The 15,860-nt window shown below is 39.3% G+C and overlaps 2 protein-coding genes across 2 annotated transcripts in view; one reads left to right on the plus strand and one right to left on the minus strand.

The window, feature by feature from the left end:
* The first annotated feature begins 357 nt into the window (after positions 1-357).
* Positions 358-15,847, plus strand: BAG2 (BAG cochaperone 2). Its single transcript, XM_033097462.1, has 3 exons — positions 358-626; positions 7,684-7,793; positions 10,300-15,847. The coding sequence occupies exons 1-3, from the start codon at positions 514-516 to the stop codon at positions 10,710-10,712; spliced, it is 636 nt and encodes a 211-aa protein (XP_032953353.1). The 5' UTR covers positions 358-513; the 3' UTR covers positions 10,713-15,847.
* The window catches only part of RAB23 (RAB23, member RAS oncogene family), a 38,327-nt gene continuing 25,087 nt past the window's right edge, over positions 2,621-15,860 (minus strand). Inside the window, exon 7 of the mRNA XM_033097448.1 lies at positions 2,621-4,120. Coding sequence (XP_032953339.1) covers positions 4,014-4,120 — 107 coding nt within the window. The 3' untranslated portion in view covers positions 2,621-4,013. The remainder of the gene's footprint in view (positions 4,121-15,860) is intronic.

Genomic DNA, 15,860 nt, shown 5'->3' on the forward strand with positions numbered 1-15,860 from the left:
TGTAGGGAGGTGGTTTGGCGGGGGCTGCACAGAGAATCGACGCCTCACGGAGGTAGGGGTGGCGGGGATGGGGGCGGGGCGTTTTGTGCTTCTCCGCATCGGTTTGGGTTCCAGGGTCCGCAGAGAAGGACCCGCGCGGATCACGGTAGGGCCTCCGCCTGGTGCGTTCGTCCTTCCAGGTATCTCAGAGGCCGCCTGGTTTTGCTCCTCAGGCCCCCTAACCCTAAGGGCCCATCCTCGAGCCCCGGTGACAGCTAGTGCCCTCCCGCAGCCGCGGCAGCTGCCCCTAGCGGGCTCTGCAGCCCCCGAGCCCCGCGGGCGCGCGGCGCGCCTGTCCTTGTTTGGCCACGCGGCAGCGGCGGTATTGGCGTCCTGTCGGGCCGCCCCCCGCGGGCGTCAGAGGGAGGCGGGCGCCCCGCGCGGTGACGGCGACGCCTGCGGCCGCGGGAGCTCTCCACTCCCAGCCACCGGAGAGGCCGGTGACCTCTCGACCGCCCCGCCTCAGAGGCTCAGATGGCTCAAGCGAAGATCAACGCGAAAGCCAACGAGGGGCGCTTCTGCCGCTCCTCCTCCATGGCCGACCGCTCGAGCCGCCTGCTGGAGAGCCTGGACCAGCTGGAGCTCAGGTGAGGCGGCGGCGGGTTCGCTGGCCGGGGCCGTGCGCGGCGGGGCGGCCCGGGCACAGCCCCCGGGCAGGCTGCAGCAAGGGGAGCTGCTTGCTTGGGACTTGTTTTCTATGGAGATGGTGCAGTTTTGTTTTCATGGTGGATTTTCCTTTCCTCGCTTGAGAGGAAACGCATTCGACTTAAGCAAAATCTGTGAGCGCGTTATTGGCGGCCACATGTTCCTTGACAGACCTGAACGTTTGGGAGCGGAGAAAAATAAGGAAAGATAAAAGTTCAGTGACGTCATTTGAGATTAGGGACAGTGACACTCCGAGTCTACAGAACTTCTAGAACCTTCTGTGTGCCGGTATACGGTCTTCCCAAATGTTTTTAACTTACTTTCCTATTATGCATTTTTAAGAGAAGCAGTAGTTTAGCGGTCCCCTATGTGACTGATCAGTTCTTTGCTCCAGAACACTTCAGAGCAAAAAAAAAAAGTGTAAAAATGCAGGAATCCATCTGATAGTAGGGATTAGAGAGAAGAAGGACAAATGGGCTGCTGGGTGAAGGATAGCTATGTACTTTGTGGAATAAAGACACCGCAGCTTCCCTTTTCCCCATAACCCCACATACTGTATTCAGCACTAACTTTAGTCTCCTTCCATAGTAGACACTGTGCTGACATCTTGAAAGTGCTAGACATTGGCCTGAAAGCATAAGATAGTCACAGTTATTCCCTCTTAACTGATTAAGATTTTAGTAAATGATTAACATTGTGGTAGGCTTGTATAGAATTTCTAAATAATTTATGTTAAATTTTGGAAGTACTTTTTTTCCTTTAACAGTGTATGAAAAACTTTTATGTACTTCCTATAAACTTTTGTGTCACTAAAGTTACTGTGTAAATTGTGTGCAGATGTAGTTAAATGAAAATCTTATGAACGCACCCACAACTCCCAGAAACTACACAGAATTTTCTTTCATAATTTTCTCCAGGTTCTGGGTGAGTATAGGAGTATGTGAGCCAGAAATTTTAAGAAGCATTGCACTGTCTGTATCTCCATCGATTAATATACCAAAGCAAGAAGAGGTGTCTATTTTCCAAGGAAGTGTATTAACAACCACAGTATATCTTAGCAAATGAGGCACTTATTATTATTACTACCACAAGAAAGGAGTGAGAATATGAGAAACTCCACCCACAATGATTTCATGGATGGCAGCTGTTAGACAAACATGAGCCAAAACCACATTCTGGATTCTGCTCAAAGAGACAAATGGAATGAGACAAAAGTAATGTTTCCCCATTACTTTTAACATTAATATTTTTACATCAACTCCCACCCCCCCCCCCAGAGAAAGTGGAGCAAAACTAGAGATCAGTGCCCTCAGCTATGTATTGTCCTTCTGAAGAATGTTTATTTTTATATAAAAGCATAACAAGCAACACACGCATGTCCCCAGGTCTTTAGAACTTTGAGGGCATGTTCTCAACCATATCAGGTGTCTCTCTCTCCCCTAATCAGAAAGTATTTTTCTTTAAAGCAGTGAGGGTGTTGCCCCTCCGTCTTCAAGCTGAGTCATTGTCCTCAGACTGGAATAATTTCTGTGTGTGATAGGTACAAATGCAGTCAAGTTTTCATCTCTAAAAGCCTCTGGTTTTGAGTATTATTATATTTTAATGTTGATTAATATAAAGTAAATTCTGATGACTCTGTACAGGTCATTAAAATATAACGTTTTTAACCCTTGAGCTGAGGAGGAAAGACTGATTAATATGTTCATTTTAAGGACTTTTCTCGTAATTTTAAACTTTTGTAAGCTTTGCTTTCTTTAAGTAATATTGAAGGAAAGGTGTGGTAGATGAGGGTAAAAGGGATCAAATATATGGTGATGGAAGGAGAACTGACTCTGGGTGGTGAATGCACAATGGGATGTATAGATGATGTATTACAGAATTGTACACCTGAAACCTATGTAACTTGACTAACAATTGTCACCCCAATAAACTTTAATTAAAAAAAAGTAAGTATTAATAATATTAACCGAAAAACTAAGGAACTGTTTCAGAAAGTAAGTAAAAATAGAGAAAATGCGAATGCCCATCCACTAAAGTTTATTTGAAACCACGTGGATAATGTAACAGAGAACTACAGTATTGAAAACTAGAGTAAGGGACAGTGTCACAGAGCTCTACATTGTTAAAAACTAGAAAACTGTTAATTTCATATTAAAGATGATTAATAAAGCAGTGTATTAAGTACATTGGTACCTCGATTTTCCAACGTCTCCGTTGACGAACAGTTTGGTTTATGAACGCTGTAAACCCGGAAGTAAATGCTTCGATTTTCGATCACAACTCAGAAGTCGAATATGTCACACGGCTTCCGCTGAGTGCAAGATCTTGAGGCGCCTAGCTGTCGGCTGTTTGCGAACATTTCAGAACTCGTGGATTACGTTTGAAAACTGAGGTACCACTGTAGTTTATACTTAGAACCTTGCATTTATAGTTCCTTTTCAGTACTAATTTTGTCAATTTTGGTAGAAACTTTTTCTGTATGAAACTGAAAACAGAATTATGCTAAATGCATTATGTCATTGAGTTTGAACAGGTGTACATGATGTTTAAAATGCTTTAAGATGTTTGGCAGCAGTCTACAAATTGTTAAAGAAATTCCATTTGTTTTCTAACATATTACCATAACACTAGTCTGTTTTGATTCCTGCTAAAAAGGTGATTCCTTTAGATCTCCTGATTTTCATTAACCAATTCTGAATGATGTCTGATTTTTGCATTCATCAGTGGCTCAAAACACCTTACTTATCATTGTTACTTTTTTTTTAGCAGTTATCGTAATTTATAAATAATACATGTTCACATTTATTCATTTAATGATCACTGACTATATGTCAGTCCCCATGCCTTTGGAAGTTATTATTACTTCGATTTTCTTGATGAGAAATTGAGGGTTAGTAAGTGAAATGAGTTGTCCAATATCACATGGCTAGAACCCAGGAAGACTGGGCATAGAGCTTAATACTTTATTGCTGAATTTTCTTAATGTTAAATATGTCATATTTAAAATGTGGGGATAGTATATGGATGTATATATGATTTTAATAGAAGAGGTGAAAATTCATTTTAAATTGGTGTTTAATTCAGTAAATATTGAAAACCCACTGTGTTCCAGGTATTGAGTGGCTCCTAGAAGGCTCTGGATGGTAATGAAGATGGGACATAGGTTGTGGAGAATGGCAACGGGGGAAAAATGGCTGAACGGGAGATTGGCTGTTCACAGATTTGCGCCAACTGATCATATTGTGGCTCCCTCCCCCTCTTAGCAGCCATTTGCAATGGCTTACTTACCAGCCCGGGGCGGAAGGGGTGGGGTAGGGGGATGATGGGGATCATGTGGCTGGCTGAAAGCTTCCTGTTGCTTCAAGTTTCTTAGGGTGTGCCAATGTCCCAGGAGTCATAAAACAAGATGGCGTCATAGTTAATATTGTATAACAGCCTGTAATTTAAAAGAGCACTTTTCATAAACATTGTCATTTGAAGCTTACACAATCCTTTGAGGTAGGAAGAAGGAAGATGTTATCTCTTTTAGACCTGAAGGAGCTGAGGTCTAGAGGGACTCTGTGGCTTGCCTAAGGCCACACTACTGATTAGTAGCTATTAACACTAAACGCCAGTCCCACGTTTACACCAAAGGGTCTCAATAGTGAATGTAATTTCATATTTTGGTTATGATTAGGAAAAGCCTTCAAATCTTACAGTGCCTAAAATATAGGTAAGCACTATTATATTCTTTTGATACCAGAGTATTGAATAAGAGACAGGACTACGATTTTGAGAACCTGTTTTAGAAATTATTTCTTTCAAATAAATCCATGATAGGAGCATTTGCCATTTTACCTCTTTTGTATGAAAGCACAAATGCTTATGATTGATAAGCCTGAGTCCCTAATGTTTGGTATAGAATAAATACGAAGTTAATGTTTGCCACCACCAATTCTGGACATGTTACATGTATTAACTCATATATATGTATAATATTTTTAGTCGATGTTGACAGTCACCGTGTTCAATTCTTTGCTTTGCTTCCTTCAATCACAACCACCATCTCATTACCCCTGTTTCATAGATGAGGAAGATGAAGGCGAGGAGAGTGTAAGTAACTACTCGAGGTCACACAGCAAGTAAGTGGCAGCGCTGGTTTGAACGGCTGGACTGAAAAGCCATTGCAGTTTATACTGTGCACTGTATTAGCTGGCGCAGTAGGAGCCACAGTCTGGTGAAATCACTGTTGGGTCTCTCTTAAGTCTCCCAACAATTTGTCCTTTGATACCGAGGCTGAGGACTAGCTGAGGATCAGTGCCTTCAGTTTTGTCCTCATAGGAATATTCTGACTGTAATTTATTTTTGTTACAGCCGGCTTAGTTGTGAGTTCATGCAGAGAGTTTGCCAGGAGCACAGCCCACGCCAGCCTTGATGTGCGGCTAAGTTCTTTCCCAATTTGGACTTGTAGCTGCTTCCAGGATCTGTTAATAAAAGCAGAATTGCCCCTCCCCACTAAGAGAAGTGTTGTCAAATGATGTTTGAAGGATAAAGTGAGATGGCTCAATGCTTGTCTATCCTGTGTCCAGAAGAAAACAGTGGAACGGGGGACGGGATATTCGAAGATTTAATGGCTCACAGTGGAACTAATGGAAAGGTTGTAGACTAAAAGATTGTGTGTGAGTTGAAGTGAAGGATACCAATAGCTGATAAACAGTACTAATATTACTTAAACAAGTTAAGTAGACATCTAGGTTCAGCTTTTTAAAAGAAAACATTTTAAATATGATGTAGTCCATACACTAGGCAGATGTACAGTGCCAAGTGAGATATTGATTGCCTCGAGGAAGAGGAAGGGGGAATTTATTAAGGAAACAGTTCCTGCCAAAAGGATTGGGTTTTCAAAAAGGATGACCCAGTAGACAAGGGTTAAGGATAAAGAATGTTGTAGAAGAGGAAATAGTAAATGAAAGGTCCAGGGTGCAAAACAAAACAAAAAAACCGTTGGTTCTGAAGAATGACCATTTACCTTTGCTGTGATAAGAAAAAAGTATACGTAAAAACGTATATAAGAAGTTCTGTAAAAGTTGAAATCTTTTTTTCATAGGGAAAATGCCCTCACTTCCTAGCCTTGTGGGAAAAAAACCCAAAACTTAGAAGTTCCATCTAATTTCCTCTATATTTGGTCTCATTTAATGACAAAATACTTATTCATATGACAGATTATATTTTTCCTAGAGTGTCTCCTTTTAAACCATTTTTTGTTTACAACTCCATGAACCTACTATTGTAATTTAATTATTGTAAATGAAACCTTCCTTTTTAGAATAAGATTCAGTTCTTTATCATCCTACATTTGAATTCAAACTCGAGTGTTGAAAAATTAATCTCTTCTTTCAGCATCTTCTCATTTACCAATCACATGGTTCATCTGTGTCATTTAAACACTAGAGTCATGGTTTGTGTTTTTAGCATAAATATTTCATATTAGTACCAACTCAGTATCTTTCATATGTACTTGGCCCTAGTTTATCTGAGAGTTTGCCAATGTAAAATGTGTAAGTACATAATGAATCGTGCTGGAAGATGGCCTGACACTGTATTGTTACTATTTTATAGATTTTTTTTTAATTGTGTTTTCTAGCCAAATTTGTCACATAAGGTCCTTACCAGCTCTTTGCTTTTACTGCCTCTTATAAACACAAAATCCAACATATATTTAGTATCTCGATGAATAAAGAGACCTTGTGACTCTGCTGCCCATCAGTTGTTATTTTGGAGTATAACAGGCGGGTCACTGTTGGGGAAAAGTCATGTATGTAATGGACCGATGCTAAAACATTGGTGAAGCTGTTCCTTCCCACTTAAGGCAGAAATCAGGCCTAGATCTTCGGTGATCTCATGTTTCTAAGACCATCTGAGTCCTAGGGATAGGTCTGTCACTATTTATTTTGGAAAAGCTGGCAACTTGTTTAGTTGCAGTGTAATATATAGCAAGAGAGTACACTGGAAACAGAGCACTTTACATGTCGAGGATATTATTTTTTCTCTTGCTCTCACGATACCACAGCCTACTTCTTTAGTGACTGGGTGTGTTCATGTGTGTGTGGTAAGTACACGAGCAAAGGATATCCCAAAGTTTATATATGATAGGATGGGAGAAGATGGTTGCATTGTCTGTACCCAACAAGGGGTTAATACCCTGAGTATCCAGATCAACAAGAGGACAGTAACACCTGTTCAAAAAAGAAAAACCAAAATAGGCAAAGGCTATGAACAGGCTAACAAGGATACAAAGAGATGTGCAAAATTATTTATGAAATAAATGCAAATTAAATACTGACGTATCACTGTACACTTACTAGACTGGCAACAAGTAGTTAGAAAATTGGAAGATGCTGAGTATTTGTTGTGTTGTGGGGATACAGGGACTCCTGTGCTATGGCCTGGCACAGCCGTTCTAGAGAGCAGTCCTAGTACTGAGTCCGACGGAGGGTCTTGGGATCTATCCTAAGAAGATTCTCATTCAGGTCTCTAAGGGGACATGTATTCACTGAAGTGTTGTTTGTGGTGATGAATAGCTGGGGAACAAGGTAGTGTCTCCGCTGGGAGAGTGGAGGTAAAGTCAGGCGGGTATACACGTGGAGTCTTATGCAACTAGAAGCTACTGATTAGATAGATGTACACGTAGGAACCTGGATGGTTCTTAATAAAATAATGCTGAGTGAAAAAAAGAAACAATGAGATATAAGTAAATTGAAAATAGATGAATACATAAATACATATTTTGCAAGAACAAATAAACATATAGAATGACTGCCCTGTGAGCAGGGAGGAAAATGGGAGTGGGGTTAAGTGGAATAAAAAAGAATAGAAAGCTGAAAGAATGAAAAATAAAAGGGAATAAAGACTTTTTGAAAAGTGTTCCTAATCTTTAAACTAGAGTTGGATTGAATGATAGCAAGATGAGGAAAACTAACCTTCCAAATAGTAACTGTTGTGTTTTCCCAATTCATGCAGGGTGGAAGCTTTGAGAGAAGCAGCAAGTGCTGTTGAGCAAGAGAAAGAAATCCTCCTAGAAATGATCCACAGTATCCAAAATAGCCAGGACATGAGGCAGATCAGCGACGGTGAGAGCTGTTGCCACAGATGGGGGCTCGTCTTTTACGCCCTTTAAGGGGTTTACGATAAGTGTGGGTCCATTTTTGCTTGACGTGTGGTATGAGTACTCTAGGTTTCAGCATTTCATGTGCACAGAGGGCAGCAGCTGCAGCTGTCAGTTACCCAGAGATCTTTTTTCCCTTGTACTCTCTACCCCAAGTCCACGGCTGCAAGCGGTAGGAAAAAGCTCCTTTGGCAGAAGAGCTGGTCCCAAGCAGTGAGACCAAGTATTGGCCTCAGGTTCACACTCCTAACTTCAGTTCTACAGAAGTTACTGGAATGTAGATGTAAAAGCAGAGGGAAGAGATGAAATTGGAAGCAAAGGAGTAAAGACAAAAGGAGATGAACTGATGTGTAACTTAAAGAGAGGAAGGGGGGGAATGCAGAGAAAATAAGTCATAGACCCAGTAAAACCCCATGAATGTAACAATGTGCTATCCTTTTCATGTGAAAAGCATGACTGCCCATGGAGGAACAGACCACTTGTGATTTTGTTTCATTGGCAGTGGGCTTCCTACTTTAGCTCCTTTGGTGCTTCACAGGACAACCCCGTGGGCCCGGTAGCTGGTGCAGGAAGTGTGCTGTCTAACGGCAGACCACAGCCAGGTCAGGATCTGGTCTGTTCTTCACTTTCCAGCCACAGATCCATGAATTAGGAAGGACGTGGCAGAACAGGACAAAGAGGAGATTGCTGACTTTTTCATATAAGTAATGAGATGGTGACAGAGCCCTTTTTCCCATAATTGCCTCTGTGCTGGTCGTCTTCGACCACTGGCCATCTTACATGTGACTGGAGGGGCTGAAGTCATTGCCTACTTTGGAGGCCAGCTTTTTCTCCGCTGTCATGGCTATGTTTTCTCAGTCAAAATTGGGGCATTGTTTTCTGACAAACATGCAGAATATGCCACCCCCAAATATGCCTCTGGCAGAAGGATTATTTTGAGCTGATTATTTTTGAGACACTGCAGACACAGAAGTTCTGAAAACAAAGTAGACCTTACCCTTTTGTAAGGGAAATTTACATTTATAAAGTAAATTTCCATTTGTAAAGGTGTCTCCTTCTGCGTACCAGGAAGACAGGACAGTAAATCACAAGAAACTCTTAACAATGGAAAAGGCACCTACTGTACTGAAGTCTTCCCCTTGTTTACTGTGCTTTTCCTGACCTCCCATAACTGGCTTCCCTGGCTTCCCAACATCTTTCTTTTGTCTTTAGCTGAAGATGGTATTTAAGGTGATATCTCGGGCCATCTCAGAGAGTTACTCAGTTTCTCATGTATGTGTGAGATATACATGCTAATAAACGTCTGGTTTTTCTTGTTAATCTGTCTTTTATTACAGGGGTTCTCAGACAAACACTCACAAAGACAGAGGGAAACTATTTTTTCTCTTCTACTTGTACATCCTTATGGAGAGATCCAGGACATCGAACCAGCACAAAACCCTAGTTACGCTCACTATTCACTCTGTGTTAAGACTCGATCTCCACCCCAGTTACAAATGTATACCTGCCCAAACTTTTCCAAACATGACAACTAGAGAAGTCATCTGATATCCCATGTATGAAGACTTTCAGGGAAAGGTATTCAAAAACCTCTCTCTGTAATCTAATACACTTCATCAGTTAATCTTTTTTTTTTTAACTTTTTAAAAAAATTTATTGTAAGTGTGTTTTTCCAGGACCCATCAACTCCAAGTCAAGTAGTGGTTTCAGTCTAGTTGTGGAGGGCGCAGCTCACAGTGGCCCATGCGGGGATGGCACCGGCAACCTTGGTGTTATCAGCACCACAGTCTAACCAAAGGAGCTAACAGGCCGCCCCATATCAGTTAATCTAATATACTAGAGTTTTAACTTCTACCCTTAAAAAATTCATAGCAGAGGTGATTACAGAAAATAGATATAGCCACAAATGAAAGCCTTAGTGTTCTTGACATTGTTGAGGGAGGAAGACATTTTCTGTCTTTATAGATTCTTTCAGCTGGTCCAATAATTAAATTGACATGAGACAGATTAACAAGAGAAAAATAATCAAATTACACACGTACATATGGGAACCCCACATACATGAGAGAGTCAAAGTCCCCACATACATAAGAGGTTTAGAGACAGAAAGGTTAAATGAGGTGTGTGTAACAGTGTGAACTAAGGAATGAGACGAGGCACCTGGGGCTTCAGAGGGGAGGAGGGAGATTTGCAGGATAATTAAAGCAGATGTTCAGTAATTAGAAGTTTGCCTTGCCTATGGGTAGGTTATAAAAAGCTATCTCTGGTAATAAGGCTTATTAGGAGCAAGACCCCTACTTTAAATTCTTTAAGGAACAGGTAAAAGTTTCTTGTGAGGCTGCCGGGTCTCGATTGCTCAAAATAATTCACATGCCAAAGTGGCACATCTTGGGGAGGCCTGTTCTGAACCCCTTCAACATAAGACGAGTTTATGTCTCATATTGATTGATATTTCAAACTCTTATGTTTAGGAGAAAGAGAAGAATTAAATTTGACTGCAAACCGTTTGATGGGACGCACCCTCACTGTTGAAGTTTCAGTAGAAACAATCAGAAACCCTCAGCAGCAAGAATCCCTGAAGCATGCCACCAGGATTATCGATGAGGTGGTCAGTAAGTTTCTGGATGACTTGGCAAATGCCAAGAGTCATTTAATGTCACTGTATGGTGCGTGTCTGTCTGAGGTGCCACCTGGGCCAGTTGACCAGAAGTTTCAATCCATAGTAATTGGCTGTGCACTTGAAGATCAGAAGAAAATTAAGAGAAGATTAGAGACTCTGCTTAGAAATATTGAAAACTCTGACAAGGCCGTCAAGCTGTTAGAGCATTCTAAAGGAGCTGGTTCCAAAAGTCTGCAACAAAATGCTGAAAGCAGGTTTAATTAGTGTTGAAACCTGAGAGCACTTACAAATGATGATGTAAAAATGATAAAACACTATTTTAAGTATTAACTAGTTCTTTATGTTAGGCGTAACCACTCATTTGATACTGAAAGTTGTTTCAGATGATGAAAATATTCCAGTGTCATCAGTTTTATGAATAACAAAAGTAGAGATATTTTAATTATCTTGCTAGAAATTTTTGGATTGAATTGTCTTGTACTAGGATCTAGCACCTAATATGTATATATTTTTTACTGTTATGCGGATAAATACTTCATATGTGGCGGGAAGTGCTCAGTGAGGGGCAAAAGCATCACCTTTCTTTCCTGGACCTTGTCAGGCGTGGAAACACCTGGGCACATAGGGCATCTGGTTGACTAGAAATTCTTTACCTTAAGCAGCAGCACATACCCTTACACAGCTAGTGTTAGCCAAGCAACGTGCCATACCCTTACACAACTAGTGTTAGACAAGCAATGTGCTTAGCGGGATGAAAGGAATCACAGTAAGATCCTTTCCCTATATTCTCTTTCATGCAGCAGGTTTTTTTAGATATCTGTACCAAATTATTTTGAACTTAGAAGATTTACGCGTCTCATAATGTGAATGTATTTCTTGAGATATGAAAACATGACAAAATTAGAAAACAGACACCTGATTTTTCCACTGTGAACAACTATATACATCTTCATCTTTTCCCAAAAGCATCATTTCTCTAAAATTTTAATCATTGTGTAAATACAATGTTGTAACTTGCTTTTTAAAAAAATAATTAAATGCTACTATAAAGTCTGCTGAATTGTCAACTTAAAAACCTCTGACCAACCCATTCCCTTTACTGGACATTTAGGTTGATTCCTAATTTGTTGCTATTACTGCAGCGTATTTATGTACATAGATCTTTTTCCCCCTTTGGTTTTTGATTTTTTTGTATAAATTCCCAGCAGTGAGATTTACTTGGTCAAAGGGTATATACATTTTCATAGCTTGACATAGTTCCATTTTTTTTTTTGTATAAGAGGTACATCAATTTATACTGTCTTCAATAATTAAAATGTAGCTATTTCACTGAAAGCTCTCTAGCATTGAGCAGTGTTTTTCTAAAATTAGATATGAAACACCTTTAGTTTGCATTCGTTCACTAACAAGGTTGAGCAGTATGTTGATTATTGTCTGTGATAAATGAAGCAACTATAGAATATTTTTATTTATTGTTAATGTGACTGATACACAAAACCCTCAATTTTCCCAAACACCATTGCTAAATGAATATATCAAACTCATTTTTTTACTAGAACGTAAGTATTCTTTCACACTGGGGGAAAAAAAAATCCAGATTGGTTTTATATATTTATATTATGTATATCTCTCAATGCAGACAATATTGAGCTTTGTTTTCTGGACAAAAATTCCAAATTACTCTTTTCATAAAAAGCAATTACAGTCTGAGGACATTTATGGTTGGTTGGATTGCCAGCCCCAAGTCTTTCATGGGAAACATTAATTCTCATTGATAACTGTGACAAAGCCTCTTGATTTTTCAGCAGATTCTAATTTGCTGTTATCAGGTTCACTGTCAGATAAAGATTTTTTGTGCTAATCTTTTCATCAGCTTTTCGAAAATCAAGAAACAATCAAGTTCTCCAGCACTCTTAGTGTCTATAAATCTCTTCCACTCAGAAATACTCCCCCTTTGCATTTACTCCATGTCAACCCAGAACTTTTTCTACCACAAAATATCCCATCTCTGCCTCCACCTTTGTATTCTTTGTATTGTTTCTGCAGTGGAGTTTACTGGAGACCATTCCTTATCACAGACTTAAGAGCTGTGATCTGCCATCTCCAAGCTGCTTCAGCCCCTGGTCTCCGGCCTCCAGCCCTCTGGGCCTCCAGCTTGATCCACATTCAAGGGCAGTGATCTCAAAGTATTGTTTCTGTTTTATTTTTAAGAATGGAAGTGTAATTTATTTTCAAATAGTGAAAGTCCCGAGTCAAATTTTTACCGTCATTTAGACTGTCATCTTTTACATAGGTAATAGATTGGGACTCCAAAGGAATTCAGAGTATATGTTTTGTCTGTGTTGAAATACTCCCTAACGAGCCTACTCCAATTCCATACCACGTCTAGAATGTAATGTGCAATGTCCGGACAGCCCTTTGCCGTCCCTTGTGAGAACTGCGTCCCAGCAGAGTTCCCATCCCCACCCTAGCTCTCCCAGTGTAAAGCTGGCAGGACCTGCACAAGAGTTGACAGACCACAATGTTCATCGACTGAGGACAGAGTGACACTGCTGACCAGTGAAAAATATGAGATATAGAATTTGACCCTCCTGGTATTATAATGTAGGAATCCCTGGCATTGAAGAAAAAAAAAAATCCTAAAGCTTTCAGAGAAAAGTTATTTTTACATATTTTGAAATCCTGTAAAAACCAGGTATATTGCAAGGGGTTAAAAACACAAAGTCATTGATAAACGATGATCGGTTTTAAGAGTTCATGCCATTGTCTTAGTTGGAAAGCTACTTTCAGAGGGATGGGGAGAACTAACAACAGTAATAAATGTGAACTGGTGGCTTCCAGCTGTGCTTCCCTCCCAGTGAATGGAGTCCTTTTCACTTAATAAAACATTATTAGCCAAGTGAAATATTATGCAGAGGGACACAGTGAGTGCAGGCACGGTGCTTTGTATTGGAGCTCACTAACACCCTGACTCAGAATACTCAGAATTCACCCCAAAGAGGTGATCAACTAATGAGAGAACTCGGTTTCCATTTTAAAATTGGAAAGCGTGAACAAATTGAACTACTGAAAGTAGCAAAGTAAGGATCTGGCAAACTAAAATACACGCAATGAATTTTAACTAGGAAAACATCTGTGCATTTGTCCCTTTCAAATGATTGTGATAAATGCTAAAATACTTTTGGAGTGCATATATGTGAAATGCTATTTTTAAAAGCTGGATTTTACAATTATTCAGAAACAAAAATGGAAAGTAAACGCTGAGAATTTTGGAAAACGAAAAGACAAGAACAGCAGTGAGCTTGAACTTCTTTTTGTGTGTGTCTACTCATACAACAAACAAGCAAAATGAAATGGACCTTCTGCTTAGGGACCTGACCATACTAAGTTTTCAATCATGAACTAGGAGTAAACAACTTGAACTGGACACTAATTATCCACCTCAAAGCAGCAAATACTGTAGCAAACGTGCTTCCCTTGTCTATAGATAGTGAGCTGTTCAAATCACTGTGGCATTTACTCACATGTTTGGGGAGGGCCGCTTTCAGTCTCTAGTCCAGCTTTAATATAACATATTCCAGAGGTGACCAGAACAGATTAAGTTGGGCACAGTTTGTGCAGGAATTTTACAAATAGCATCAGAAAAGATCAAAAAACCTGGCATTGGAAAACTGAGCTAGTGATACATATCACACCAAGTACTAGCTTTGAAATCCATTTATTTTTTTTATTATTAGAATTCTTCATGAATTTTTTATTACGTAGTATATTTTAAATTAAGCTCAAGGGCATAACTACAACCCAGCAGCAATACATACAAGTGGTTTTCCATTCAAATTTACAAAAGCATTATTTAATGGTAAAAATATAGAAGGGGTTCAGATTTCCTTTTAATTCAAAGGTTTTATTTTAAGACCACTTACCAACATCCTACTATAGATATTTAGAGAGAGAAAAGAAAAGGAGCACTACCTAATAAAGGTTATTACACCCAAACCACCCAATTACCTGGGAGTTAAGTGATTGCATATTTCACAGTCCATTGTGGTTTTAAAGTATTTTCTGTTAGCAAATAAATTCACTTGTAGTATGATAGCCTTACATGTTTTCGGGTAAAAACCTAAAGAGTGAAAATAGTACATTTGATATTCGTAACTAATAGTTAAAACTGAAGAAATCTACCTGTTCATTAGATTGACTGCAGTGTGGGACAAATTTTTACAGTTCATTTTGTTTTCAGAGAAACAAATACCCTAATGATACAGTAATGGGAGCACTTCAGCAAGTTACCAGTAACTTAGGTCAAAGGTTTTGAACAGGATACTAACAATTAAGGATATTTTACATTAAAGTAGTTCACTCTAAGTTGGGACATTTGGTCCAGAGACCAATTCCCCATTCTAAGATCTTCAGAAAAGAGCCGAGTTCCTCAAGTCACAGGCACAATGGAGCACATTAACGAGTTCTTTCTTAGCACTGTACTGCCAGTTTCCCAAACAACCATCTGTCAAGATCAGGAAGGCGTCCATCCGCTTTTTGGTAGTGTTACTTTTACTTCATTTTGGAAAAGGACGTGTGCTATCAACTTTGGGAAACCATGAAAAGGAAACCATTTAGCCTGGTTTTATTTAACTATATTGCCTTATATGGGCTATTTTGCATGATATTTAATTCAATAGGCAGGATGTCAGAGGAAAAGGAGAAACCTTAGGAACTTTTAAATATGGCAGTTATTCCACAGCTATATGTCTGTATGCTAAAAATTAGCTATAAAGTAAAAAAATACATCAGAGCACAAATGCACAACATTCTGGAGTCGTAGATAAGTTTTCCTTAGCAACCGTGGTTCATTAGAAATTAATAGTCAAGTTATTTAAAAGAATTAAGGGTCTCAAGGGGAAAAAAATTCAATGTCAATTTCGAAGGTTTTAGAATTAATTGAACTGGGAAAGTTTTTAACATTACTTGTGTCTAATTTTCAGGCCTACTTAATTATTTAAAATAACTAATTAAGCTAGATTTAAAATACAAAGTGCAAATTAAAAATTCAAATGTGTAACAAAGATCTCTCTTCAGTTCTTATAAAAAGAAAAAAAAAGACAAACCTAAGTACATAAAATTGTATTACAAATATCAGGGGAACCACAACCACCATCAGAGATTACATTTTCTATATATAAAAGTAACAAACTTTTATCCACACATTTAATTAATATGAGCTAGAACTACAACATATATAATGTGATTTTTCTGCTAAAGACTGTAAGACTATTTGATGCAAAATAAATCTTGTGCAAAAATTAAAGAGACTATATTTCAAGAGAGTAGAAAAAGAAATATGCATCACTAGCAGGTGTCCATTGTTAGCAACTGAGTTTGTCGCCAACACCTATCCCACTGCCAGCAATGGGA

Source organism: Rhinolophus ferrumequinum, chromosome 3, assembly GCF_004115265.2.
Source record: "Rhinolophus ferrumequinum isolate MPI-CBG mRhiFer1 chromosome 3, mRhiFer1_v1.p, whole genome shotgun sequence".
In the NCBI taxonomy this organism is placed as follows: domain Eukaryota; kingdom Metazoa; phylum Chordata; class Mammalia; order Chiroptera; family Rhinolophidae; genus Rhinolophus; species Rhinolophus ferrumequinum.